The 27,463-nt window shown below is 38.2% G+C and overlaps 3 protein-coding genes across 4 annotated transcripts in view; 1 reads left to right on the forward strand and 2 right to left on the reverse strand.

Moving 5' to 3' along the window:
• Positions 1 to 2,082: 2,082 nt before the first annotated feature.
• Positions 2,083 to 13,115, forward strand: LOC110053885 (PTB domain-containing engulfment adapter protein 1-like). The gene is made up of 10 exons (XM_020760196.2): positions 2,083 to 3,176; positions 3,293 to 3,366; positions 4,719 to 4,790; positions 5,965 to 6,075; positions 6,398 to 6,535; positions 7,700 to 7,918; positions 8,643 to 9,093; positions 9,381 to 9,535; positions 10,476 to 10,539; positions 11,223 to 13,115. Exons 1-9 carry the CDS (start codon positions 3,122 to 3,124, stop codon positions 10,503 to 10,505), a joined length of 1,305 nt encoding a protein of 434 aa, XP_020615855.2. The 5' UTR covers positions 2,083 to 3,121; the 3' UTR covers positions 10,506 to 10,539; positions 11,223 to 13,115.
• LOC110053869 (uncharacterized) lies at positions 13,068 to 19,180 on the reverse strand. The gene is made up of 3 exons (XM_020760176.2): positions 18,757 to 19,180; positions 17,124 to 17,206; positions 13,068 to 15,722 (listed from the first exon to the last, which is right to left on the reverse strand). Exons 1-3 carry the CDS (start codon positions 19,047 to 19,049, stop codon positions 15,559 to 15,561), a joined length of 540 nt encoding a protein of 179 aa, XP_020615835.2. The 5' UTR covers positions 19,050 to 19,180; the 3' UTR covers positions 13,068 to 15,558.
• Positions 19,181 to 24,701: 5,521 nt separating this feature from the next.
• Positions 24,702 to 27,463, reverse strand: part of LOC110053899 (uncharacterized) — a 59,719-nt gene continuing 56,957 nt past the window's right edge. For both annotated transcript variants that reach the window (XM_089284058.1, XM_089284059.1), the window contains exons 66-67: positions 26,215 to 26,421; positions 24,702 to 25,348 (exon numbers count right to left, since the gene is read on the reverse strand). In XM_089284058.1, coding sequence (XP_089140184.1) covers positions 25,190 to 25,348; positions 26,215 to 26,421 — 366 coding nt within the window. In that variant the 3' untranslated portion in view covers positions 24,702 to 25,189. The remainder of the gene's footprint in view (positions 25,349 to 26,214; positions 26,422 to 27,463) is intronic.

Here is a 27,463-nt window from a genome sequence, read left to right on the forward strand (position 1 = left end):
AGCTAAACTTAAAGATATTTAGTTAAGTAGGATTTGTTTGTTCGCGCAAAACATTAAAAAAAACTCTAGAGCTGAATTCCGATGGAAGAATAAAAATCAGTAGATTGAAAGTTTATGGCATAACTCAAGTTTCTGTTGAAAAAGTTTTCCGTTTGGAATTGAAGAAATGGGAGAATAGCGCTTGTGAAACTGGTTACTCTATGCACATTTCGGCTTTAACGCGTGAGCAAATATGAGCTCTGACCAAATGTTCGTCAAGAGAAAATTGCTTTCCTGTCCGATCTCAGAGCTGCAAAAACACTTTGCTCGCGATTTCGGATGCAAATAGTTTCTTAGCAAAAGCTTGCCTTAAATATGCTTAAGTATAAACCAAAAATTATATCAAAATTCCCAAACAGTTGATATAAGCTTACGGAACTTCCCAAGTTTATCGCAAATTATTTTAAAATAAGCTTCTGCATCATTATCCAATCAGAGAATCGTGTCCTCCAGGAAAGGGTCGAAAGTTCTCGAAACGCAGTGAGTGTTAACCATTTTATTTTTTCTTCGTAAGCAAAACATTTGCATCACCACTCAAGAAGGAGTTGAGGATTTGCACTGAAGATAGCATCGGAAGTAGAGCATGGAAAATCTGAGAGTTAAAGATGTTCTCGTTAATGTAGACCTAATTGATTGCAATATTCATAACATAGGTGACTTGCCTGTAAGTCGTCTTGTTCAATAGGCCACGTTCGATATATGAACATTTTAACATGGCTCCGAGGCTTTTAGGACAAACTTCTATGTTTGGTGGTGTTTTCTTTGTATCCAAGTCTCTTTTGGGAATTGAAAGACAAAGGAAACTTAAAAAATTTGCAATTTTGTCCCGAAAGCCTCGGATCGATGTTAGAATATTGATATATCGAACGTGGCCTATTGGACCATTTCTGAGTTGCCTGTTGCCTCTGTGTCAAAACGAGTCTTATTGCGAAACCATTCATATGAAAATGTGTTCCGCCTACAGGTTCATTTTCACGAAAATCAAACTTATTTTCATAAGAAAGGTTTTGCACGAGGCCTCGTTTTGAAACAGAGGCACAAGGGTCATTTGCGTTACATTGCGTTATGTTATTGGGGCAAGACATTTTGCTCTCACAACACCTCTCGCCACCCTATATGATAATGCTGAAAAAAGGTTTCAGTTTTTTTTTTTCAACATCTTCTCTATCCTTAATCATTCTTGTTCCTTTATGGTTTATCATTGTCTCTTAGGTGTTTTTCTATCTTAGTAAACTATTATTTTCAGGTTTCCTGCAATTTAAAGGTAATTTTGCACGAGGCCAAAATAACTTAAAATACCATGACTGAAATACTCTCAGTATAAATACTCCTAGTTGCTTAGTGCTACAGGAACCGGGATAAGCTTCGGCTGTATGGACCACGTGGCCCAACGCAGACTTAACTTGTCGTTGCGATCAATATTAATCAGATCGTTACTTCCTGGTAACATATAAATATTTGAGTGTTATAAAAAGCGCAGCGCTAAGCAGATCATATATTTTTGAGCAGTGTTAGCTACATATCCTTCATCGGTAGTTAACACATACAGATATTGAGGGTTTTTTAAAAAAAAAAACAGAAGAACTAATATCGCTAGTTAATTGAAAAACTATATTAAGGCGCAATGCGGTTTTTTTTCCCTTGGCCAGGTAAAAAAAAAAAAAAAAAGACTAAAGGCTGGAAAACTGCCAAGACAGACAAGAAATAACAACGTGATAGGTCTTCAAGATAAAGAAAAAAAACAGTCTGGGTAGTTTTCAGTTTCTCCTCAAAATCTCAACGTAAATTGAATTCAAACATGCAGTGATGAGACTATAGGAATTGATCACTAAGGAGAAATTGTCTTGGCGTAAAGTTTAGTTATATAAGCAACTCTCCATGCGTTTTATTGTGTCGCTAATTATTCAAGATTTTTTATTTCACTATTTACGCCATTCTACCATATTTGGTCAAGAGGAAGCGCAAAATATGAACCATTCTGCACCGTAGAGTCATATTTTGTTTTCATCATTTGGGACTCATTTTACACGCGCTTTATGCGATCGGGACGATATTTGGACTCCGGATGTGCTTGAAAAACTAGAAGTCGAAATACTAGAAACATGACACAATGATGGAAATATTCTTACGCGTAGACACCTCATTGCTCGTATTACTCCTCGCCTGGAAATACTACGCAGCTCGCAAAATACCGGCGCGTATTATATGCTAAACCATCGAATAAGGTGTATTTATTGCACGATCGAAAGGGAAACCAAAAAATAATTCAGTTGTGTTGGCGCTGGTAGCTTTAGAATTCAGGAGCTGATGCTCGAATGAAACTGTAGGCGGTGTAATCGCATTACCCGGAAAGAGGCAATGCAATCGCATTCTCAGTTCAGCTCCGTGGGGATTTTAATAGTTTTATCGAATAGCCCTCTACGCAAAGATAGTCTGCGTACTTATTTCTTTACACAAAGGAAATATTTAACATGTTTAATACACCAACTGCCCACGGGCTATTCTTTACCCTCATCATCCAATTCTTAAAATTAGCAGCTGGGCTGGGACGTTTGTACCTTAGGTTGAGTGGATTCCAAGAGACTGTCGAATCCAAAGTTGTGAGAACTAGCCTACTTTAGCTTGTGCAAATCAAAGTCAGTTTAAAAAAGAGTCTAAAAGAGAACCATCCTGATCCTACGCAGACGCCTACGTACTCTGCGAATTTGTTCAAGAAGGAAATGTAAAACTCGGTATTTGAAACAGGATCACGCTGGTCCTGTAGACTCTCGGAATTCAGGTAAACAGGAAATTGAAAAAAAGGAGGAAGCAGTTTGACCTTGCAGACTTCCTGTGTCTGGGAGGAAATAGGAAGGCTCTGATGACGCTTACACTCCCATATTGTTGTTTTGTGTACCACCGCTGATGTCCTCGGTGAGGGGGCAGATTGGAGCAGAGCAGCAGAAATAATATTGACTGTGAGATTGACAAGCTAAAGTGAGAAGTCGTTTTGTCCAGAATATCAAATTGCTGTTTTTTGGTCCTTTTATATTTGTCTGAGGAGAACTTTACGGCCTTGGTCCCTTAAAAGAAAGAGACTAGGATGACTTCTGTTTTAAAATGGGGCTCAAAGAAAGGTGGCAAACCCCAGTTCCAAGGTATGTCGAGCTCGTGTGATGTTCCTTCTTCTCGGCTTATCGCACAATTTTGTGGTGTGCAGCTTTCATTGAACATCACTCAGACGCTTAGACTAATATTTAATTTCCTTTATCAGCGAGTGGAAGTGGAAAGACATGGCTTCATCCAGCTGAATCTTTACAGCAGAGTTCTGTTGTTTACTCTGTCAAGGTACGGTCTGTGCGATCACCGAACGATGTATCACCCAAAGTCGGTTATTACGTTTGTTTTTCGCGAGGATTAAGAATTTAATATCTAACTCAGCAAAGCTATTTTGTAGAGATATTTCTCTGTGAATCTAAGAAATTCCGTGCATTTACTTGTAAGCTTAAATACCGTCGAGCTATCTGACATAGCTATCTCGAATAATCTGTTGGTGCTCAAAATATTTATTACGCTCTTGTGAACCACGAGGCTTCGATCGATCGATCACGGGCAAGTAAACACAGGAATTGCGGTGCCTTATTGAATAACTAACCATTCTCGAGTCAGCACTTTGTATTTATGCCAAGGAGAGTGATTTTCCGGTTACTGGAACGCTAGTCAGGCGACCTGGGAAGTTAGTGCAGCTACTACTAAGGCTAAAACCGAACTGCCATTTGGGTTAACCGCACGATGTCATCGGAGCCCTGACTTGAAGCTCATTTATTTAGTAGGTCAAATTTCCATTAAGAACGTAATGTAGTAAAAATTGCTACTAGTCAGTTGCCGTGGTGAAAGGAACTCTTTCTGGTAAAAAACATAATTTGAAGCCCTCAAATAAAATAGCTTCGCGGTTCTTCTTTATCGGTACAGACATGTATTTCTCCCAGGCCAATAACACTCCCCCACCTAATTCTCACGCCTGTGGGTCAAAATAAACCTGATCTAAACCTGGTATCGACTTCTAAACATTGTGATATATAACTTGTCATCTCAGATGTCGAACAGCTGGTTTATTTTGAATATTAAAACATTAACACTGCACTGCGTGACAATAGATTTAGATCTTTCTATTCTTTGAATTTATACATGAACTTCTTCGAAAACAATATCCCTGATGGGCGCTTGATTGTTCCTCTGGCTCGTGAAAAGGCACGAACAATTTAGCACCGAAATGAATTGGGAAATTTATCCCTGTAAAAAGATGTATATCCCTTTCGCGATATACGCCGCTTGAAAGAGTAAAAGCCACGAAAAGTTTTGGTTTTGAATCATTCGTTTACAATTTTACGATATCAAAGGGAAAATAAAATGGTATTTTGCTCGATATGTTAATGACATTCGCTTATTATTGCAGCCATTGTGTACATTGGTTTTCATTCAACTATGTCATATTTCTTTATTTTCAACAAATCGCTCCAAAAAACACAAGTTAGTCCTAGAAACACATTGTAGCTACTTAATAAGTTCTAAAGTAACAAAATTTTATGCATCAGAAACTCTCTTTGAAAAGAAGGCATTATTAGCCTACGGTTGGTTATGATTTCATGTCTGGCAGGAAGAGCAATTTGCATTATTTTGTTTTTGTTCTCTGTCAATAGTTTCTAGGTCTTACAGATGTAGCACAAGCAAAAGGAACAGAAATTGTTAGAGAAGCCATAAAGAAAGTCAAGGTAAAGAATTACATGTATTAAGGCTTATACACATTATACAGTTATTCTCAAAAAAAAGCAAATATGTCTTTTTGACTTGCATGAGCTTCAATCAGCTTTTAATATTTCTGTGTTCTTCAAATCAGAACCCTAAGTCTCTGGTAAATTGTACCTGCTCATGTTGTTTTGGAGCATGCTGCAGTGTGTATGAACATGTACAGTAAACAGACTGGTGGCTTCAAAGAACTGACCTGTATAACCTACAAAGAAGCAACATCGGGTACAAAAGCAGGTTATAAATAGCATACAGAAAAAAAAAAACATTGTTTGTGAACAAAAGCAGTAATAATCATTAGTCAAGTGTGCCTCTTGATCTACAATTAAACTGTGAAGTGGTGTGCAGCATATCCATTCCCCATACCATGGATATTTTTTGGGTTTTGAACCTTTCCCCTAATCCCTCTGGAAATTTCAAGTTTTAGTTCATTCTTTCCTTTTAAAATCTTAACCTTTGACGAGAAATGCTTGCATATCAGCTTGATCATGCTTTCCTTTTTGCAGATGTACATGTAATTTTTGATCGATATATTTCATGAGAGTGGGCAGTCTTACCAGAACTTGTATAACCACATCAAAATAATCAAAGGCTAGGGGTGGTGATCAAACTGACTTGATCAGCATCGTTTGCAGCAATCATCTGAACATTCTCGGGATAACTTATAAAATTGGTGGAGTGATAAAGTTTTTGCTTCCAGGCAATTGCATGTGAAGCCATTGTTAAACTATTGTCATATTTGTTATTTACCCTATGACCAAAGTAACCATGAATGAAATTTAAGGATGTTGATGATTTTACAGTACAGCACATCTTACCATAGTCATCAGCAAACTTGTTAAATAGAACTTAGCCAATCAGAGAGTGTCAATGTTTGGTCAGATCTCATTGATCTCAGAGAGGGGGGGGGGGGGAGGGGGGGGGGGGGAGAGAAGTACTAGTGCGTGGCAGATGGTATAATTGTCAGACCAGTGCATCATTCCTAAGAACTTGCGTGTGAATAAAAAGTGAACAGTGCTTATTTTGCTGGGCCCTTGGTGGAGAAAGGAACTCAGAGATAGTAAAATATCTTCCTCAAGTATCATTTCATTGCTTTAATAATTCACGGTTGATAATTATATTCTATAAATCTCTTTTTAGTTTGCTAACCATATTAAAAAGAGTGAGACTGGTATAAAAGGCAGTAAACTGAAGAAGGTTGAAATTAAGATTTCCATTGATAACATAAAAGTAGAAGATGCGAAAATGAAGGTACATTTGCTTTTCTGATTTAACAGATTTGATTTGATTTGTAGAAATTATCAATCACTGAAAATCAGTCATCCAGTCAGTCAGCAAATACATCCATCTAGCAGTTAGTCTGTCCGTCTATTTTTCTGCATATAGGTCTGTCTGTCTGTCTTTCTGTCTGTTTCTCTATCTGCCTGCCTGTCTGTCTGTCTGTCTGTTTGTCAGTCACTCAAATTTGAAATATCATTGAAAATTGAAGTTGACTTTTCAATGTAGGATACAGCTGTTTGGACATATCCAATATATTTGCATCCTTTTGACTTTACATGTAACATGTTGTTAGGAGCTGCTGTATTCATATCCTTTACATCGTATATCCTACTGTGCTGATGACAAGCGTGACAAGAAGCTGTTTGCTTTCATTGCCAAGGATTCTGGAGCACAACATCATAGCTGCTATGTTTTTGAATGTGACAAAATGGTGAGGACACATTTCTGTTCAAATCAATGTGACTGGGTTAGCTGGATATAATGCTGGTCATGGCTTTCAAATTAATCAAATAAAAATACACACACATGGCCCCACTGATGCAGTCCTTAAGGAAACCACACATGTACATGTGCATGGAGCTGATTTGAGTGAGGAGACTGCACATACATACTGGCATGAGCTGGCATGAGCTGGCATGAACTGGCATGAGCCGGCCCCAAACATACAATCGCCTTTATATATTCGCTGAATTTATACTAGAGATGAATTGTGCAGTTCCAGAAAATATCCATACTCCCCCACAGAAGGGATTGGAATTTCCTGGGGGGTGGGGGTTTCTGGAAGACCAAAAAATTTAAAGAAATGTATGAAGCTTAATTGGAATTTCCAGAGGGGTGGGGAGGTGTTACAAAAAAAATCCCTTCTGTGGGAAAGGTATGGATATTTTCTGAAACTACACATTATTTGATACCAAATTTATATTAAGAGATGATTTATCCATCTGAGATGATTTATTCATCTGAAACTGATGATGCGTGTAGGTAAAAAAACCGGGGTTTGAATGAATTAGGAAGCCAAATTCATCTTCAACTGATTCCTCTGTCAGTGGATCTTGCAGACATGCTGACAGATAAATTAGGCAAAGACAAATTTGGCTACATAAACCATAACTAGCCATGTCTATAAACTGAATTTACAAATGGATGATGTATTCATCTCAGCCGGGTGAATTACTGGTCTTCTGTAGTGAATTGGTCACAGACAGATAAATCATCCCTAGTATAACTTCAGCCATTGTTCACATAATGACTTGTATTAAGTGAACACCCATGGGAGTTCAATAAGTAGATGTGCTGCTTAAATAATACTGGCTGATTTTATGGCAAATACAGGACTTAACATTTAGGAATTGCAGAGTCTGTTTAAAAGACAGGGTGTCATTTATTTATACCGCACGAACATGAAATTAAGGTCCACTCACTTTTTTATCAGTGTATTTTTTATTTGTATTGCTTTATTTACAATTATTACAACAAAAAACACCTTATATAGATATAAGTTTCTTAAGCAAAAGAAAAATATTTTAAAATAAGCTAGGCATAAAGTTAAGGTTAATATAATGTAACTGAATTTTCTTCTGTTGTTTTATTGAAGGCAGAAGAACTTACTTTAACTGTAGGGCAGGCATTTGATCTTGCTTATCGTCGTTTTCTGGAGAAGAAAGCTGTTAATCAAAATTCGAGTAAAAAGCTAACTGAGATGGAAGAAAAAATCAAAACCGCAGAGGAAGAGAAGGAGGCATTGAAACAAAAGATTGCTGAACTTGAGATAGCTGCAAGACAAGGACCCCCATCCAGTAATGGGAGTAATGAGGTAAACTAAGAACCATCAATTTCTTGTTTCTCTTTACATTATCTGTACATTGTCAAGCTAAGAGGTAATGAGAATAAAAATGCTCATCAGTGCTAGAAAGAATACTATCTTGATGCACCACCAATTTTACAAGTTACATGCATGTACAGTGGAATATCTTTTTTTTTTTTTTTTGTAAACTTTAAAATTACAATTATATATTTAGAGAGGAAGCTATAGTCTTAGCTGGTTTTCATGTGGGTTCTCTATCCTGGTCAAATTGGAATTTGGAGAGGTAGTTATTGTGGAGGGAGAAAACCAGAGAAAAACCCTCAGAGCAAGGCAACAACCAACAAAACACTCAACCCACATATGGTGCCAGGCCAGCACCAAACCCAGGCTGCATTGGTGGAAAGCAAGCACTCTCACCACTGTGCCATCCCTGCTCCCCAGGGAAAACAAAAATTGGTTTGAAAAATCAGGCAGTTTGGGGAATTGAGGTAAAATTACAGTGTGAGCTGAAGGGAGGGAACAACATTTAGTTTGAGTTATCTGGAGGATCAAAAAATTGAGTTGAATTGAGAAATCGAGATTTCACTTTATTCACTTAGTAAGGAAAATTAATTTGTTGTAATTTTTAATGGCTTTTAGTTTTCTACACAGATCTTCTCTTGGAACAAGGAAAAATGAAGTTTGAAATCTTTTACATGTTTTTTATGTTATCAAATTTCTCACTTCTTTTTAGGGTAGCAGAAGCCAATCAGATATAGATGAGTTTGATCTCTTGGGTAGCTTTGGTAGCATCACTACAATGCCAGGCCCTCTGCCACAAGAGGTCCTCCCTCAAGAGACCGCTTCTCATATGCCAGACGTTTTCCCTCAAGAGATAGCCGGTCAAGATATGATCTTTGATCCTTTTGCTGAGAGTCCACCACAGCCTCAAACAGCTGCTCCTATGTCACCAGACTTCAATGAGTTTTCACCGCAACCTGTGGTTGAACCAGCACCCAGACCAACTGCCAAAGGGTTGGGATTACTCCCTCCTCCACCAACAAAAGAAAGCGTAAAAGCAGCCAATCGCATGAAAAGTAACTCTGGAAATGTTACAGGAATGACATCACCACCAACAACACCATCACCACCATCACCACCATCACCACCACCACCAACAACCTCTCCAACAGCCCATTCTGATGGTAAGAAAATAGTTCATTTGGAGGTACATGTTATCAAGTAAGTGTTAAAATTGTGTATAGAGGGGCATGACTTTGAAAATTAAGACACAATTTCTCTGACTACTAATTTCACTGAAAATGCAGCAGAAGTCCTGTGATGTACAGAATGTAGTTTGTATCTCTTAAGTGAACCTGTTTCAGAGCCCCAATGATCTTCCAACAGACTTTCTGCAAAATGTTTTGAAGCTTCAACCAAAACTGCAAAGTGGCATAACTTAACTAGCATGTCCTTTCTTTCTTTGCATCAGATCTGTTACAGCTGGGTGGCAGTGCAGCATTCAGTAAAAACCCATTCTCTAGTGGTATTAATGGTACAAATCCGTTTTCTGATCATGTGTTTGATCCACTCGCCTCTAAGGATCCCTTTTTAGACAGTGGTAAAGAGATCAATCAAAATATCCAGGTTTGTTTCTTATGTAGGCATTTGTAGCTTGTGTACTTAGCATCAAGATTAAATAGAATACTACACAACTTTGGGTCTCATTAACATTTTTAACAGGAAGGCAATTAGTTTTCACAGACAGGTAAAACTTTTTGAGCTGATTCATGTTATAAGAAAAACATTCCTTCACATGGTTAAACCAGGCAGGCAAAATTGGCCTCACAGCTGGTCAGTTGGCCCAGCGCCCAGCTCTCAATGAAACCCCTGCACAAGCATTATACATTATTTATTTGTAGACATGATGATAGATGCAAATGCAGCCTAACACTTCTGCAAAAAAGACCTGAAAAAATTTTCAGTCTTTGAACGGGATTCAAAGCCACAACCTTTGCGATACCGGTGCAATGCTCTCCCAACTGAGCTATCAAAGGCACATGAGAGCGGTCGTGTGTGGGTTGGCCCTGTACATTATATCACACTGGTTTGAACATTAATTAACTAATTTTTTAGAACAGAACAAATGCAAATTGTGCATGTATGCATACAGGATGGAAACTCTACCAAATGAAGAATGATTGAATTGGTAAAGAAATACATGTAGGCAAAAAAGGTGCTTAAATACGAGGAAATAAAGCAGTTGTCATGAATAAATCCCTTTTCCAATGGTTTAATTTGCACATTTCAACTCTTGCAAGTTTGCATTTTTCCATGGCTGAAATATACTACAGTGGAAAAATATTGTATTGCTAGTTCTTTACTTTCAAACCATCAAATTAGATGTAACACTTAGCCCAGTTTGACTTGTTTTAGAGCCCAGGGAAACCACTGAAGTGGTCTTCTGATTTCAGTTTGTGTTTGTACTACTACTCTTTCTGTAAAAATTATTTACAAAGGAGAGCCAGATTGTAAAACTACTTATGCCTATTGACAATCTTTGTAACATGTTTTTCTTGTTTTCAAGGGTTTTACAAGTGATTTAGTCCTCCATTAGAACAGTGAAACACAGCTGAAAGAAAACTAAGCAGGTAAATTTTGTTTGCAATTTGGAATTTGCAAGGATTTTTATGGGTTTGTTTTCAGCGATATGTTTTAAGCAGAGTATAATTAACATGTGTGGCTGTTTATTATTTCAAGACAAAATAGCTACATGTAAGGACTTGCTCATTAGTTGTTGTTAATTGAGGTGATGTAATGACCCAATGGTCTACTGTACCAGCCTCTGGATTGAAAGGTCTTGACAGGCAGTTACTTTTACTCCAGGGTATGACTTTGTGAAGGGGTACACAAGGTTGTAACAAATTGCTAACAGCAGCCTGAGGACACAGACTGGGGGGAGTACCCTGTGATGGAATTGACCTTTTAGATTGACCACTGTGATTTTTAAATGCGACTCACGGATGAAGTCAAAGAGGAAACCACTTCAGTCTATAGTTCCATACATGCATAGTGTGTTAATGTGTATCAAACGCAATTGCAGTTTCAGTTTTTCCTAATCAGTAGGATATAATTTATTGTGAAGATCAGTTAGACTACAGTTTGATGCATTTGTAAGAATTTCCTTCGTTATTTTATATTGATATCCCATCTGACCTGAATGGTAATAAAGTAATGTTATCCTTGTAAATTAATGTTAGACTTGCCAATACAACCAGTTGATGGAAAGTTGTCACATGCATTTTTAATTTATAACTTCACTTCCATTTGTTAGTGTCAACATTCAGAGTTGGTGCAAATGGACATGTCAAATTCACAATGTGCACATAGTGGACTCAGGAAGTGACCTATTCATGAGTACATCTACACTAACCTTCACTTGGGAATGACAAGAAATATATTTTTTTTTTACCTGAAGGCGACTTTTTAATTAATAATGTTAATGTAAGCTGTGAATAATCTTAAATGATTTAAAATTAGAGTAGCTTTAGAATATCATAGAGAGATGAAAATTAATAACAGGACGAAAAATTTATATTTTCAAGCATTAAATCTTTCTACTTGCATCCCTTGTTTCTGCAAAATTACATTTCAAATGTTATTTGGTAGAATGTTCCTAAGCTAACATATGTTGCTTTTGCAATGGTTACCATGGAAACCAAATTAAAAGGTAAACTATACAACTGGTGCTTTCCCAGATAAGTCAAGACCTTGAAGTTCAACAGATTTGTCAGACTGAAATTAGGATTATATTTTCAAATACTTGGAGCAATTTTGGTTCCCCATTGATATCGTTAATTTGGTGATTGATATATTATGGAGGTGTTGCTGGAGCTCTGGAATATATATACCTGTACGTGTTTTCTTTTACTAGTATGGTATTAGTTTAAGTAGTCAGGATGGGTGAGGGGCGTTGTTCCTTTTACTGTAGATCAATCAAGGATGAGAGTAACTGAATATGGTCAGTGGAAGTTGAAGACCAGTTTTGTGGTCAATGTTTGTCAACTCTTGTTCCTATCTGATTTGGTCCTCCAGTAGACCATTTTCTTATTTGCGGTATTGGACTGGAACTAACTTGCAACCGAGGCTAATGCGGGGAGTCTTTGCAGATGCAAATGGTGTTAATCTCATGTTAATCATATTCCCCCGCATGAGCCTCCTTTGCAAGCTGACTCCAGTCCAGTACCGAGAATATGAAAATGGTCTATTAAACATTGGTTCAATTCACTTTGTTTTAGGATATGTTGTATTCATTTGTCATGTGGCATGTTGGATTTTGCTCAATTTCACAATTAACTGCAAAAGATCTATCATTTAGTAAACTGTTCACTTTTATCTCCCAGATTTGGAACTTTATGGTGCCTTAGAAGTGATCAGTTCTAACTACTTCTTACTTCTTATAACAAATTCAAGGGGGCATAGCATGAGAAATGCAATCCTGATCAGTTCAGAAGATAATCTTGATGAAAAACAAAGTTCTCTTCAAAAAATGATAGGAAATGTAGTCCTGGGAAGAAGTTAAAAGAATTTAGAGCTGATGTTGCAGCTTTGACAATATATAATCAAAGCTCCATAAACAGGCTACACACTTAGGACTGACTAGAATAAGTGTATGCTTGGGTGAGGTGTCCACTTATGAAAGGATTAAAGCGTAGTTTTGTATGTGGCTAGTATCCGTTAGATGAGGTTTGACTGTGCATGCTAGGGAAGGGGGAGGTTAATTTGACAGGTAATTTTTTTGTAGAAATTGTTCAATTTTGTAAGGTTTAGGTTGACTGAGCCACAAAAATAGCAGTGCCAATCAATTTTCATCTCTTTTTTAAACTTATTTTTTAAGACTTAGTGCTTCAAGTACAGTTTTGGCAACTTAAAAAAAGTACCATAGTTGATTTGAGTTATAAATGAAACAAATTATTTATTTAATGCAACGGTAATGTCAAGTTTAAATTGAGTAATATATTATTGATAACTGTTTGTAACACTCTTGACAAAGTGCGTTTTACAAATACCCATCAAGTCAGTCTGGCACAAAGACAGTCAGGGAATTTTGATAGCTTGATTAGTTAACGATGTATAACTTGTAAAACCAAATTTGGAAGACTTCAGTAAGTGTATATCATTGCCTTGAGAATATTTTAATAATAAACAAGTGAAATACTGTATTGACTATTTGTTGTTCCAATTTGGTCTCCATACACTGGCAATTTTATTGCAGCTCATAATATTAAAGTTCTCAGAATTGGAGACTCTTATTCGTAAACAAAAGCCAACACAGATAGATCCAGATACATTAGGAACTGCTAATTGCATTATATGCTAACTAATTTCAAGTTCTGGAATTTACATACAGTATTTTAGAATTTGAAATTCTGTAATCATATGACTGAGAAAATTACTTCATTGTGACTGGATGAGAACAGACCAATTTATGGTTAATTCTTAATTTCCACTCCAGTGCAAATTAACTTTCACATGTTTGCAATTTTCTTAGTGAGTTATAAAATAAATGAGTAATCATATGAAAGCTTGAGCAATTAAGAATTTACACTACTTGCGATATTTGGAAATTCTTTCAAATTGCATTCTCCCAAAGACTTGTGCAATTTTGAGAGAATTTTCAAATAACACTCGTAGTGTAAATCCTTAATCACACTCGCATCCATACAATTATCTGTACTAATCGTATCTATAACAAAACTCTTGTGCAATTCGGGGAGTAACCATGCTGGTAATTTCTAATTGGCCTTGCGCTTTGCGGTCAACCGATTTTGAAATTACAAGCGAGATTACTCCCTAAATTGGACTCCACTTGGTCCAATTACTATAAATTACTAATTACAATAATAATTATACCTATTACATAGTTTGTTCTGGAACATAATTGTTACTACCTGTTTACATCTTATCATGGATTACTGGTATAACAAATTTTAACAATGTTTATCAAATCAGTGCAAATCTAAATGAACAAAAATGCTTTAAAAAAAATTCTAGCCTGTGACCCTCACAGGCTCTCACGTGTTGCAGTATGAGTCAAGAAGCCACAAGAGAGACAATTCAATGGGAGAAGGAGCTGGCCAGCGGCCTAGCACAAGAAATAATTTCACTTCTCTTCATTTTATATTAAACAATTAGATCTTGGAATTGAGATTTCTATTGTGTGATAGTTGCTGAGGGCACTGCAAGCCTGAGTCAACTATCACGCATAGAAATCCAGAGCGAATAATCTAATTGTCTTAGTATAAATCTTCTAGTTGTTCGAAACTTTATCTAAATCCTCTTCACAGACACCTTAAAAAATTAATGCAAAGAAGCAGCCATCATTTTGTTCACAACTGCACACTGCTATGCTACTCACTATCTACAACAGGATAGTAGCGTAGCCAATCAGAGAACAGCATTCATGATAGAACGCTAGTAGATTTATGCCAATCAGTGATAAAACAAGAGTGTGCACATGTTGCTTGTGACAGGCAAAATTATTCTTGATTTTGGCTTGAAACAATTTCCAGTACTTTCCAAGGCACAGACTTTGAGGGGTCATTATAACCACTCTATATCGGTTGATGCCAAAATCATGGTATCAAAAAACTGCCCAATTAGTGGTGAACATGTTGCTGTCAACTTTGTGGCACAATAGGTTACCATGGTAACAATATGACCTGCTAAAAATACCCTAAGTTTTAGCTTTAATTAGGTGCTTATAACTCAAAAACGAGCTCGGTGACCCCCATTTTTTTATTATCGAATTGTAATCAGCATGATAAGATGCAACTTTTTGCAAGTTTTAAAATAATTCTGTGAAGAGACTTCAGAGCCACCATAAATTTTCAAAAATTTAATCTGTTATATAAAAAGCATTACTGGGAATTTGTATGGTACCATTATTGTAGCATCACTTGTTAAACAGTGATAGTATTCATCCTTCAAAGTATAACTGTTAGAAAAGTGCTGGAAACTGTTGCCAGCCTCCTTAAATATACCGAACATTAAGGTTTTTGGACTTGGACTGCAATACCTTAGAGAGTCTACTAAAAACTTATGATAATGCAATACTTAAAATAATGACACATATAACTACTCAACCAAGTATTTTGTGAGTGGTTGCCAATTTGTCTCTGCCTTGTTCAAATAATTATAGAACACTTACGCCAAACATCTTGGCTTTCCCACTCAGGCTGCAACTGATGAACTTACAATAAGATTTACTTACCACTACTTTAAGATGATAAAAAGACGTGAAAAAATTCAAGGAGAGAATACTTTCCAGCACACCTCAGTCTTAGTTTTATGTACTTTTTTCACTTCTCGCTCAATTATCAAACAGGGCCAGGCTATTCAAAAGCCGGTTAATGCTAACCCAGGATTAAAAGTTGACCAAAGTATTAATATTTCTTGTATAAAAATATGTTTCACTGCGTTTTGTGTTGTTTGAGATTATTCAAACTCAAAACTGAAGGACAAACAATATAAACCGAAAAGTTGCAAAACTGAAATCAAAAATTCTTGCTAATCCTGGGTTAGTTTACTCAGGCTTTCAACAACCCGGCCCCATGGCAGTGTAATTATTAATCATTTACATTGTTTTAACTGCTAGTTCTCTGGTCATTTTATAGTGCTGTTGATTCCTCTTTTGTTGCAGCATCAACTTCCACTGGTTTAGTGGTCGTTTTGTTCTCAGGATCTACAGATTCTTTATTATCCATGTCTCTGAACCTTTTCAAGTCAGAAATAACATTCTCTAATGTCCCTACTCTTTTTCTTTGTAACCGTTCTGCAAATTAAAGATGATTATTCTATTAAACTAAGTCTATCATAGTGTGCTGTTTGTTTCCACTTGACAAATAAATAGAATTGAGTTTCCTGCAGTAAAACAGATGGCCCAAGGGTGACTATTATCATCACCAGTTTTGTCATTTTGCAAGGTGCAAAGCTATGGTTCAGTGTCTCTCTCCTCTGCAGAGATCTCTTTTGTACTGCCTTGACTGTGTCGGCTGGCAGTTCAGAGGCTGGGAAGAGAGAAAAAGGAAGGGCACAGGGAATGCTAGGGGTAGGTAACGTCAACATATAAGCAAAGGGGCCCATCAAGCCAGAGGTTATCCCAATGTCTCTAGTATGGAGTGACTAGGAATATCTCTACTCCCCCCTGGATGGGAGGTTCGTCTATCGCAGGGTTACCCCCAGCATTAAGTTCGCTGGTACCCATTTATTTGTACACCTGAGTGGAGAGAGGCATTGTGAGAGTGAAGTGTCTTGCCCAAGAACACAACACAATGTCCCCAGCCAGGGCTCAAACCCAGACTGCTTGATATGGAGTCCAGCGAACTAAACATGAGGCCACCACACCTCCTCACAAGGGGGTGGTGGGTGATAAATGCAAGACTTTGTGAGAATGTGAAACTAGCATTTTTCTTTGCGAGCCTGAGACATTTTTATTTCTTCAATTGTGAGACTGAGACTTAAAGGTGTTTTAAATGTGAGCTCAAGAGATTCTGGTTTTATGATGTTCAGACATCACTCATAAAAAAAAATCGGTACTTAGAGACTTTCTCAGCCTTGCAAATGATTGCGACTGCAAGACAGCTTTGTGACAAAATCCAGACTGTGAGACCCATGAAATTTGATGAAAATTTTGTGAGACCCATAGGTTTTGAAGGACCCTTCACCACTATTAATGCTGGGAAAGGAAAAGAGAGAAGAGAGGTCCTGGCTCGCACTTTTTCACTCTTCCCATTGCTCATTCCCCACATGCTCTCCTAGTCCCCTTTTCACCTCCCCTTATCTTGGGAACAGGCTTTTAGCCAGATAGGTGTCCAGGCATCCTGTGGACCACACTTTTAAAGAAAACTGTTTTATTTTCCATATGTTGCCTTATAAATTGCTCATTTGAGCAGGCCCTATAACACATTTTGGACACCCACTTTTCAAATCCTGGCTTAAAGCCTGCTAGGGAGCCTCTGTGGAGGAGTAAATGAATTGAAACAGGCACAGCTGTATGTCATTTCTGATACTGAAGAAGTTATTGACTCACAAACTACAAGACTGTACATCTGCAATTGATATTTTTACGATAACTGCAAAACTTCTCGCACACTCATTGACTAATTTTCATTGTCAATAAGCGGACAGACACATGATTTTATAATTTATGCAATAAGATAATATTTTACCCTACCAGTCTTAGGAATTTTTCTTGTAATATGTGAAGTTTCATCAATGGATTCCTCTGTGTAATCAAAAGCTGATGGTTCAAGTGTCCTATAAAAGAAATGTACACAAGTGCAGATATAAAATAATTTTTATGTTAAGATTTCTAACTGAGTGGAAGGGCTGCATGGAGGTGTATGCCATTTGCAGAATTTTTTAATCATGGTATCATTACCACTACCGAGTGCTAACCTTAGCAGGCTATCTTGAGTACTTGAGTGATACTGTGCAGTCTGTGACAACCTGCCGACTGCAGCGTAGGGGATTCTGGTTAGCCTGAATAAAGTCCTCCAGTTTTTTTTATAAGGTTCCAGATAAATTTTTATGGCAAGGTGCAAAAAGAGAATTCCAACGGGTCAGTAAAGATAACCATTGCTAAATCTTCACTAGTTTTCTCAAGTTGTTTGGTCAGATGACCGATCTTGTTGAGTTTTTGACCTGAGACCCCTCTCTTATACGGAACACTTCAAGTTAGTCTGAATAATGGTCAGGTTAGCCTTCTTAGGTTAGCTCTCAAATTTATGTTGGTAATGGTACCTAATACAAATCATTGTCTAGTTTTACTGGAAAATACATGCACACCACGAAACTAAATCTAGGCCCTGAGCAGCATATTTTCCATACACGTATTCTCACTAGTGAGGATTTGATTTATCTCTTTTCACGGTGGAGTAAACAACATATGTTGGGAGGTCTGTAGAGTGAAAAACTGCGACTGAGGTCTTTGAATCAATCATTTGGTGTGCAGCCTTAGGCAACATTTTCAAGTCTGAGATCCCAGTTTTTTTATAACATGGACAGACCCTAAGCTGGCCGTAAGTCAATTACTGTGGAACTTGTACTTAATGACCAATAAGCAAATCGTTTTCTCTTCAACCTGATCGCACTACATGTACATGTAAGTCAGGAAAACTAAAATTTGCATCAAACCATTTAAAACATCAAGTGAGGTTCGATTGTTCTGGTTGTAAACACAATGTCCTCCCTGTAAGAGGATATTCTTTGTATCTCACCTCTCCAAATACATGACTCTCAGTCATGAGTGCTCACTATCAGAATTTCATGTTTGTAATAATTTTATGCCCATCAACTTCAAGATCTGATAAAAGTACTTGTTTAAGTTTCTACACTCAACTGCAACAAATGTTTTGGTCAGTTTAAAACAAAGACTGCAGACTGAAGACTGAGGATAAAATTAAGACTATGGGTTAAATGAAGACTGCAGATTGTAGAATTTTTAACTGAATTGTGTTACCACTCGATCTATCATTGAGAGCTCATCATAACAGGCTAACCGAAGTGATATTCAGGCTAACTTGAGAGTGATATTCAATCTAACCTGAGTGATATTCAGGCTAACTGGAGTAACATTCAGGCTAAGCGGAGTGCAGACTTTCACTGCAATTGGCCTGAATAACCTTGTTTACGGTCAGCACTCGATAATGGAAAGAGTCTGCAGTCTCCATTTTACCCCTGGTCTGCAGTCTGCATTTTACCTTCAGTCTGCATTTTGCCCCCGGTTCTGCAGTCTCCAGTCCGCAGTCTGCGTTTTGCACTCACCACAAAATATTTTACTGAAGTTTTAGGCATATTGAACTCACTTTTCCTTGTCTAGGTTTTGAGGTACGGTTTCATCACTTCCAGTAGTTTCTGAACTAGCGTTTTCCTTGGTTGCATCGCTCTCTTTTGGAATTTCTTGCTTTTTTACCGTTTCACCGCTTCTACACTCTTTCACTTTTAGTTCTATAAAGCCGTTTTTCTCGATTTCGCTGTAAAGTAGCAAAACCTTTAAAGGAATTTCCCATTTTCCTTCCCCCTGACTTTGCGAGGCCTCAGAACTATCTTCTTCGCCATCACTGCTTGGTATAGTCCAATTGTTATCTTTGTCAGCCATAATTAAGCTTATTTACCATGTTTACATCGTCGCTCATGTTGTCGCTTGATCGAAGCCCGCCATTTTTATTCTAGTCTCCTTGTCATGTAAAGCGAAACAGAATGTACTATCCCGAGGGGGTGGCATAATAAAGGTGGCGTAGACGTCTTTTCAATTCGTATGCAAAACCTCTGCCAACTTAGCTTGTGAACAGGCTCCCGGAAGGAAAAAACAGGGGGCAGAGATAGCCGAAAGTGGTCTGTAGAGAGAAAAATCCCGCCCCGCCGGGCTCAGGCTCGCCCTATTTTATTTTTTTTGCGCTTGTCGGGAGCCCCTTCACTTATTAATGTCACCGTTCACAGACGGTGAAACCTCTCCCAGATTATCCAGGAGCCTCATGGATACGGCAGGTTTCTTTCACAGGTCACAGGTCACAGGTTACAGGTCACCAAAAAATATGCCAAAATGTCATAAAACAGATGCATACAAGTGTAACTATAACAGCTCTTTTCTGAAAAAAAAAAAACGCATAGGGGAAATCAGCTGTAGCACTGAAAAAAAATTGATCCAAAGAAAGCCACTGAGAGTTATTTCTGTTGAAAATATAAATTTTTTGTAGCCTTTCAGTACAATATGAAAACGAAAGAGGCTTACACTGATGTTTACAGTGAACCAGGGGGGCCTAGAATCTAGTCTGTCACGATGTGTCACACACGGCATTTTGATGCATCAAAATGGAGGGTTCTGTATCTTTTGCGAAAGGTGGATAGAATTTGTATTTTTATGTAACACATCATTTAGCCTTTGCATTTTTACGCGAAAAGTGATTGCTTCTTTTTTTCTGTGAACGTGAAGCTTTTTCCGAATTTTTTGTGATGCGTGAAAAGGCTAATTACTTATGCGTGAAATTGTATTCAGAAGAGGTATAGGGGACCCTCTTGTTTCTTTAGTACTTACTCGTTGTAAAGATTTCAAAAAAAGATAGAAATACAACAGTTCAATTTGCTATCATAATGAATTATCTTATTACGATAAAATATATGTAACATAACATGTCTGAAAGCTACATTTCAACCCATTTCGTACATATATCACCCCTAGAAATTTTTGTCATTAAAATTATACAGTAAAACATTTTTAGTTAAATAAATAAATAAATAAATAAATAAATAAATAAATAAATAAAATAAAAGACTTTATTTAACCTGGAAGGCCAATCAGTGATCACTGGATAACTGGTATTAACTGGCGATCAGCATTTACATATAAAATACAGCTATTCATAAAATTGTACTTTAAATACTAAACATTTACATTAAAAATTACAGCCATTCTGGAGATTATGTAAAAACAGGCATTTAAAAAGAAGAAGAACAACAACAAACAAACAAGCAAAAAATTGAACCTAATTTACAGTACATATATGATTGATACGGTCTTGAGTTAGGGTTTGTTGCATGGAAACATCGATAAACCTCTTGGAAATCTCGGGTAAAATTTACATCGCGAGTTTTACTGAGTGCTTTTTGATGGTGAACTGTGACCTGTGACCTGTGACCTGTGACCTGTGACCTGTGAAAGAAACCTGCCGCTATGGATATAGACCGAATCTCTCCCAGTCTCCCGTACGGGTCACCACTTTTATTTTCGGGGGGAAATTATTGGAATAATTAATATTATGACCAATGGTGTCAAAAGCTTTAACTAAGTCGAGAAAAACAACGGATGTGACAAGGCCATTATGACTTAGACTGGGGACCATCGAGTGGCAGGGGGGAGGGGCACCCTACCCCTTCCCCCCTGTTCCTAACTTTTTGCTCTCGCCCCATGCGTTCGCGCGACTTCCCCTTGGCTCTCGCTTTCTCCCGCTTAGAGGAAATGGAAGACTGCTACGCAGGCTATCGTTGTCGGTGCTTAAGCTCCCTAACAACGCAAAAATGACCGCGAACGCGAACGATGAGTCGAACTGCTAATTTTTCGTACTTCCATTTACAATTGAACGCTGTCATTACATATTTAGCCTGAAGGAGGTTTTAGAGCCATAGGCATCCTGGACAAATTCAATTTTACTAGGCGTTGTCCTCGGCGTCGCCGTCGTCATTGTTAAGATCCCTATATTTGCTTCTCGGATGCTGGAAGGTTGATACACTTGTTTAACGTGAGGTCTGTCATCCTAAGTGGTCCCAAGATCAGTCGAACGCAGAAGAGTATTGTGTAAAAACTGTAAAAAATCACATAAATTGCAGCTCTTTGCCAAGGTTCCTTTTAATTCAGCGATTAAGTTGTCGAGCGTTTCCGTAGGAAGTTTTTCCCTCCTGCTGAAACAATTTCGTTTACGTCCTTTTCATCTTCCCCATTAATACACGACAATCGTTTGCATCTTCTTCTTCAGTATAGCTTAAGGCTTTGAACACTTAAAGGCCATCGTCATCAATAACGTCCTTGAACATGTAATTATTCCAGTATTTCTCTTTCCATAGCTTCCAGTTCTCGGGGATCTCGCCACTTAATTGACCTCAAATCTAAATGTTGCTTAGGCAATGATATCTGGTGGAATAACATTGAAAATTGTGATGCTTTAGGCGGCGAGGCACCGCCAGTTGCTTTCGCTGGTAGGCATTCGTAGACGGTAGACGTTGTCGAAGAATTGAACTACCCTTTCGCTGCAACGTGTAATATTAGATGGCAGAGAGAACCTTAAACGAACGTCATCAGTGAAGGCTTAATCTGGCTACTGTAACTCAAGATACACGAGGTGAACCCGTATTTTAATATATAACTGTATATATGGCATAAATTACAAAGGCGTTACAGAACATAAGCGTGCATATAAAGAATGTTTGGCAAATTAGCATATTATAGCCTTAAGTTAAGGTATGTCCGCCATTTTGAATAATCAAATCCAGCCGGTGTCGGGAACTCGTTTGTCCAGTTTGGCTATGACGTCAGTATTTTCTCATTGGCTCACAGCCAAGTCTTTTGTTCTTTCGTTTTATAAGTGCGACACCATCCGGATGGTTGGGCGGCCAGTTAACTCCACCGCAATATACACATCTCTCTTAATCTCTCTTAAAACAAAACCTCCTGTATATATAATCAAGTTTTCTTCCTCAACCACCTCCCTTAATATCCCCCCAATATCCAGTCACAGCCTGCACTTATCAATCCCCTACATAAACCTACACAGCCCACCTCACATTAATCCCCCACATATACCTACAGAGCCTACATTTCATTAATCCCCTACATCTCATTAATCCCCTACGTATACCTACGCAGCCCTCTTCACATTAATCCGCCACATATACCAATACAGCCTAAATTTCATTAATCCCCCACATATACCTACACAGTCTACATCTCATTAATCCCCCATATACACCTACACAGCTTACTTCTCATTAGTCCCCTACGTATACCTACACAGCCTACATCTCATTAATCCCCTACATATACTTACACAGCCTACATCTCATTAATCCCCTACATATACCTACACAGCCTACATCTCATTAATCCCCTACATATACCTGCACAGCCTGCATCTCACTAATCCCCCACATATACCTACACATCCTACATTTCATGAATTGCCTAAATATACCTAGACAGCCTACATCTCATCAATCCCCCGCATATACCTACACAGCCCACATCTCATAAATCCCTCACATTTACCTTCACAGTTTGCATTTCATTAAATCTTTTCTAGACTAATTACTCATTGTATTCAGTGGTTATCGACTCATGTAGAACCAAGTAGTCTTCAGATATCTTGGAACAAGTAAATTGATTATCGTTGTTCAAATTATTCATTCACTTGCCTTGCATTCAGCCGTTCGAACGGATACCGTAAGGAACGTTTTCGCGCGAGAGGTCACATATTTGCCGATGCATTTTTGTGGTTTAATCGACAGAGTTCTTCTTTTAACGACGCTTTTAGGGTCGAGAAAGTAAAATTGGCGATGTACTTACTTCTTTTTTAAAAAATTCTCCGTGATGCGTGATTTAATAGAAAAATTCAGCGTGCTGCTTGATTGGTACCCCACCTTTGCCGCCCTCTCCCGAAAACTGGGAGGGTCTTTAGTAAAGTCTTTGTTAGGAAACTATTAGGGGTTTTGATCGAGAGCCACTCTCATAAAAATTTTGATCTACCCAGTTACAATTTACTTGCGGAATAAATTCACTGGCCACAGCTAGGATGTTTGTGAAGGCATAGCAGGTATTTAGATAACCCAGAGGCAAGCGCTTGCCCCCTGGCTTACATTTCTTTGTAAAAATTGGCAATTTGGGGTCCAAGATTTCCTTGCCTTTCGAGCGGTTGTTATGAAACTTCGCATATTTACTAATGTCGGCATGGTCAATTGAGTTATGATGTTTTTGATTCTTTCTGTGAAAAATACGAAAATTTGTTGATATTGCACATCGTTGACGTAGTCCATTGGCATATGTTCTTGCGCACATACACGCACACACGCCAATATTTAGCGGACCCAGGCAGTCCGCGAGCTCCACTAGCCTGGGAAGGGCGCGGGAATTGTTTTAAATGGTGACACAATGCTATATGTGAATAGTTCCGTTCAACAACTATGATTAACCCCAGACTTTCAACACTTAAAATATTCTACGTGGGCCATTACGCAGCAAAAGCTCCCTTTACCATAACTTCTTCTTGCCTTTCACTGATCGCAGTAGGTTTTTCCCTATTAAATCCCTTTCAAGAAAGAATATATAAACAATGGGCTCCATTTGGCGCGAAATTGTCCGCTGACATGATCTATTCTGAAAAGCGAAGAGTTTTCCGAGAGCGAAGCTCGCGGTATACTGTACTCTGAGCTTCAAAAAACAGAAAACAAGGTTCGTACTCTTGTGGGCTTTTGAAATTTCATGACTTTCCATGACCTTTTCCATGACCTATGTTAAACAGTTGTTCTCCGAGTATTGTCAAAACAATCTGTTAGTTAAGGTATTTTCCCACATTACATGACGCATAAAATGCTTGCTAGTGTTTGTTACTGGAATTAACCGGTTTTCTGACTTGTCTGTTGTTTTTTCAACTTTTGATTTTCTCTGCCTGGTCATTCTCAGAACGTTTATTGCTTTTCCATGACCCACACGTCAATTTCAGGACTTCTCAGGGTTTGAAAATGAAGTTATAAAATTGACTTTCCAGGCTTTCCATGACCCGTACGAACCCTGGGTAATGTTCCAAGGACAAACTGAAATATCCGAGCATATTTGTATAAAGTTAAATGGAAGCTTTTGTGTTTATCATCCTTCAAGAATTTTTCGCAACACGTGGGATCTTTTGAAAATATGGGAATATCACTCGGATATTCCCCAGTATTCTGTCACGTGACGCGTTTACACCAATTGCGTGCGGACGAAAAGATTTGATTGATTATAAAATGCGTAAAGTCTCACTTGAATGGCTTGAAGCCCTTTGAGGGCACAATAGAACAAACAACAGAAACAATGCCCTCTAGCCCCAAAACAATAACAGCTGCTGCAATGACGACAAATTGAATTACAAGCTGCCACACTACCAATTGTAAAATAACGCACTAACCAAACCGTGTGAGAGGGCTGGAATGAGACCCAAGGCTCAGCGAAATATGAAAGTATGCAGAGAAGTACTGGTTTTTGGGTGCAAACGAGATCAAGGTTCACTGGTATGGTCATCAATTTGTTTTATTGTTTAGTCATTACACATTTTTATTTTCATAGCTTGAAGTTAATTCGACGATTTGTCTTAATTTAACATTTCTCCTAACGACTAAAACATGATCGCATCAGGTAACTGTCTTTTTTGGCGAAAACAATTCCTACTATACTGTAACTTCTATTATATCTTTATTTATAAAGAAGTACATTCAATCCTAACAACACAGAAATATATAGCAAAATAACGAAAATGGCATAGCAAACAAACTCAATAAACGCCAAACAACAACTAAAATGGACAAACTTTTATTAACCTTGAAGGAAAAATTGTAATTGGTCAAAAGGTGGTGCCATAGTAGGCCTGATGTAGTTAGTCTATCTAAAGTAAAACCCTTAAGTTCCAGTCGACTGCCATTGTCAACACACGACTTAATATTAAAACACAATATACAAGTGACAATGTAATACTATGCCGGACCGGGGGTGGGGTGGGAACCCTACAGGTAATGGAAGCAGGCGGGTCCAATTTCAATCTTAAAGTCCTGGTCTTTTCCACCGATGTCATAAGCAGAAATATCCACGATCGGTAGTCGGCTCTTCTCTCTTGTGTCGATCTCTAGAACTGTCTTTTCCCATTTATTCGAACTGTCGCTGTTCTGTTATAGTAGTAAAAATGAAATAATTAAGGTAAGCAGAGAAATGTTCAGTAATATATCAAGCACGAAAGACCGTGTTTGACATATCTTCTCAATCGAAACTAAAATTAAGGAGAAAACGGAGAGACAAGATCGTAAAAGTCTGTGCTAATTTAGATCAGGTATCCAAACATCGTCAAGATTTCCTTTGTTTAAACTTGATATTAAAAATGAGTTTGAGAATATGATTTAGCACACGACGGCTCTACATCTGCTGTTGAGTACGGGGTAGTAGTTTAAAATGGGTATCAGAAACTCACAAGGGTCGAACAACCTCTCGAGTTTGGTATAATAAAAAATCCGCTCGGGAATCAATGGACAGAAAACGTCTGATCAGAGCGGGAAAATCAATGACGAAAATTTATTCATTGCCTATCAGCTATCGAGAGACCACTAAAAAACAGTCTGCATACGAGCCAAGTGGCTCATCAGGCCGGAGTTTATCCCGGTTTCTGTAGCATGAAGCGACAAGAAGTATTCCTAATTTTTAATCAACTCCCCCCCTCCCCCCTGGATGGGATGCTGGTCCATCGCAGGGTTACCCCCAGCAGTAAGTTCGCCGGTACCCATTTGCACACCTGGGTGAAGACAGGCACTGTGAGAGTAAAGTGTCTTGCCCAACAACACAGCGCAATGTCCCTGACCAGGGCTCGAACCCGGACCGCTCGATCCGGAGTCGAGCGCACTAACCAAGAGGCCACCGTGCCTCCGACAGAAACCACTGCCTGGTTCTAAATACCGCCGCTCAATAACTACTTCAGTGCTTCTGGTGTACAAAAATGCGAGAGACAGAAGAGACACAATACCAGTCATGGCGCTTTACTTACGATGCAGCCATTAGCGATGACTTTAGGCCTGAGGGAGTTCTTGGAGGTGGCATGATATTCCATTTCGTTGGAGCCCTTGAGTTTGATGGAGTGCTGTCCTTCTTCCCAGGCCATGGAGTTACGGCAGGCGTATGTGATGTTCTGATTGGCGAAATTGCTAAACGTCTTCAGGAAATTAAGCTGCGTGTAGTGGGCATCGTATTCAATCTAAAGAAACGTAACAGGTCCAATCATACATACGTATATGACTTTATTTTACCCCGAATTTACAGAGTAGCTAAGAAGTTAATACCAAAAAAAAAAAAAACACTGTAAATACAAAAACAACAAGAACTACTATAAACTACTACGTTTGTCTACATTAAAAAAAAAACAACAACAACAACAACAACTTTCAAACGGCCTAGTGTAGTCATCAGCAATCATGCCTCAGAGACCTGAAAGGGCACTGTTTTCACGAGGCGTCTGAAACCGGTTTGTTCTAAGGTAAAGAGTTCTAAGTTTTGCATGCAAAATACTTAAAAGAGTGACGACCATAAGTGAAAGCAAGTTTACACAATGAAAATATATCAGTTCCTCTGACAGAGTAGACCGTAGAACGCAAAGTTAAAGGAGCTCAGTCACGCTTTGCGCCTATTGAAAAGTTCAGCCTTAATTTTTCATATTCGTCGTTTGCAATCCGTGTTAATCTTCTCCATCCTTAGCCATCCTTGTTCCTTTATGGTCTATCATTATCTCTTTGGTGTTTTTCTATCTTATTTAACTGTTATTTTCAGGTTTCCTTCAATTTAAAGGTAATTTTGTAGGTGGCCAAAATTACTCAAAATACCGTGACTGAGCTCCTCTAATAAAGCCTTAAGATACTTGGGGAAGAAATCAAAGGATAATACCTGTTAGTAATCACGGAAAGCTTCCTACACATTTCACAGATACGCACAGAGGTAAGGATAGACGATAAACGGACAACAGAAAACCTCCAGGCTCATTCAAAATATTGCCCACTCTTTTACATTAGTGTAAACAACCCTTTACTGGGGAAATTATCAAACTTTCATTAACAATCTACTCAAAAATACGAAGTAAAAGAAGAGTTGAAAGCATCAAAAAGAGGCCAAGAATGATAGATAAGTTAAAGAGCAATATATGATGCGCTGTATTTTCAAGTACCCGAGAAAACACGAAGACGAACAGTAGAAAAGGGACGGAAAGAAAAAGGGTGGAGCTCATGAGAGAAAACGAGAACAATCGC

The sequence above is a fragment of the Orbicella faveolata genome, unplaced genomic scaffold (genome assembly GCF_042242905.1).
Source record: "Orbicella faveolata isolate gen_17 unplaced genomic scaffold, um_ofav_v1 contig_13, whole genome shotgun sequence".
NCBI classification, from domain to species: Eukaryota; Metazoa; Cnidaria; class Anthozoa; order Scleractinia; family Merulinidae; genus Orbicella; species Orbicella faveolata.

Excerpts from the sequence above, each read along its gene's own strand:
- LOC110053885 (XM_020760196.2), top strand. The coding sequence starts at position 3,122 with ATGACTTCTGTTTTAAAATGGGGCTCAAAGAAAGGTGGCAAACCCCAG. Across the intron at positions 3,367-4,718 it reads CTGTTGTTTACTCTGTCAAG|TTTCTAGGTCTTACAGATGT; the intron begins GTACGGTCTGTG and ends CTCTGTCAATAG. Across the intron at positions 6,536-7,699 it reads TTTTTGAATGTGACAAAATG|GCAGAAGAACTTACTTTAAC; the intron begins GTGAGGACACAT and ends GTTTTATTGAAG.
- LOC110053869 (XM_020760176.2), bottom strand. The coding sequence starts at position 19,049 with ATGGCTGACAAAGATAACAATTGGACTATACCAAGCAGTGATGGCGAA. Across the intron at positions 17,207-18,756 it reads CAAAACCTAGACAAGGAAAA|GACACTTGAACCATCAGCTT; the intron begins GTGAGTTCAATA and ends TTTCTTTTATAG. Across the intron at positions 15,723-17,123 it reads AAGAAAAATTCCTAAGACTG|AACGGTTACAAAGAAAAAGA; the intron begins GTAGGGTAAAAT and ends TTTAATTTGCAG.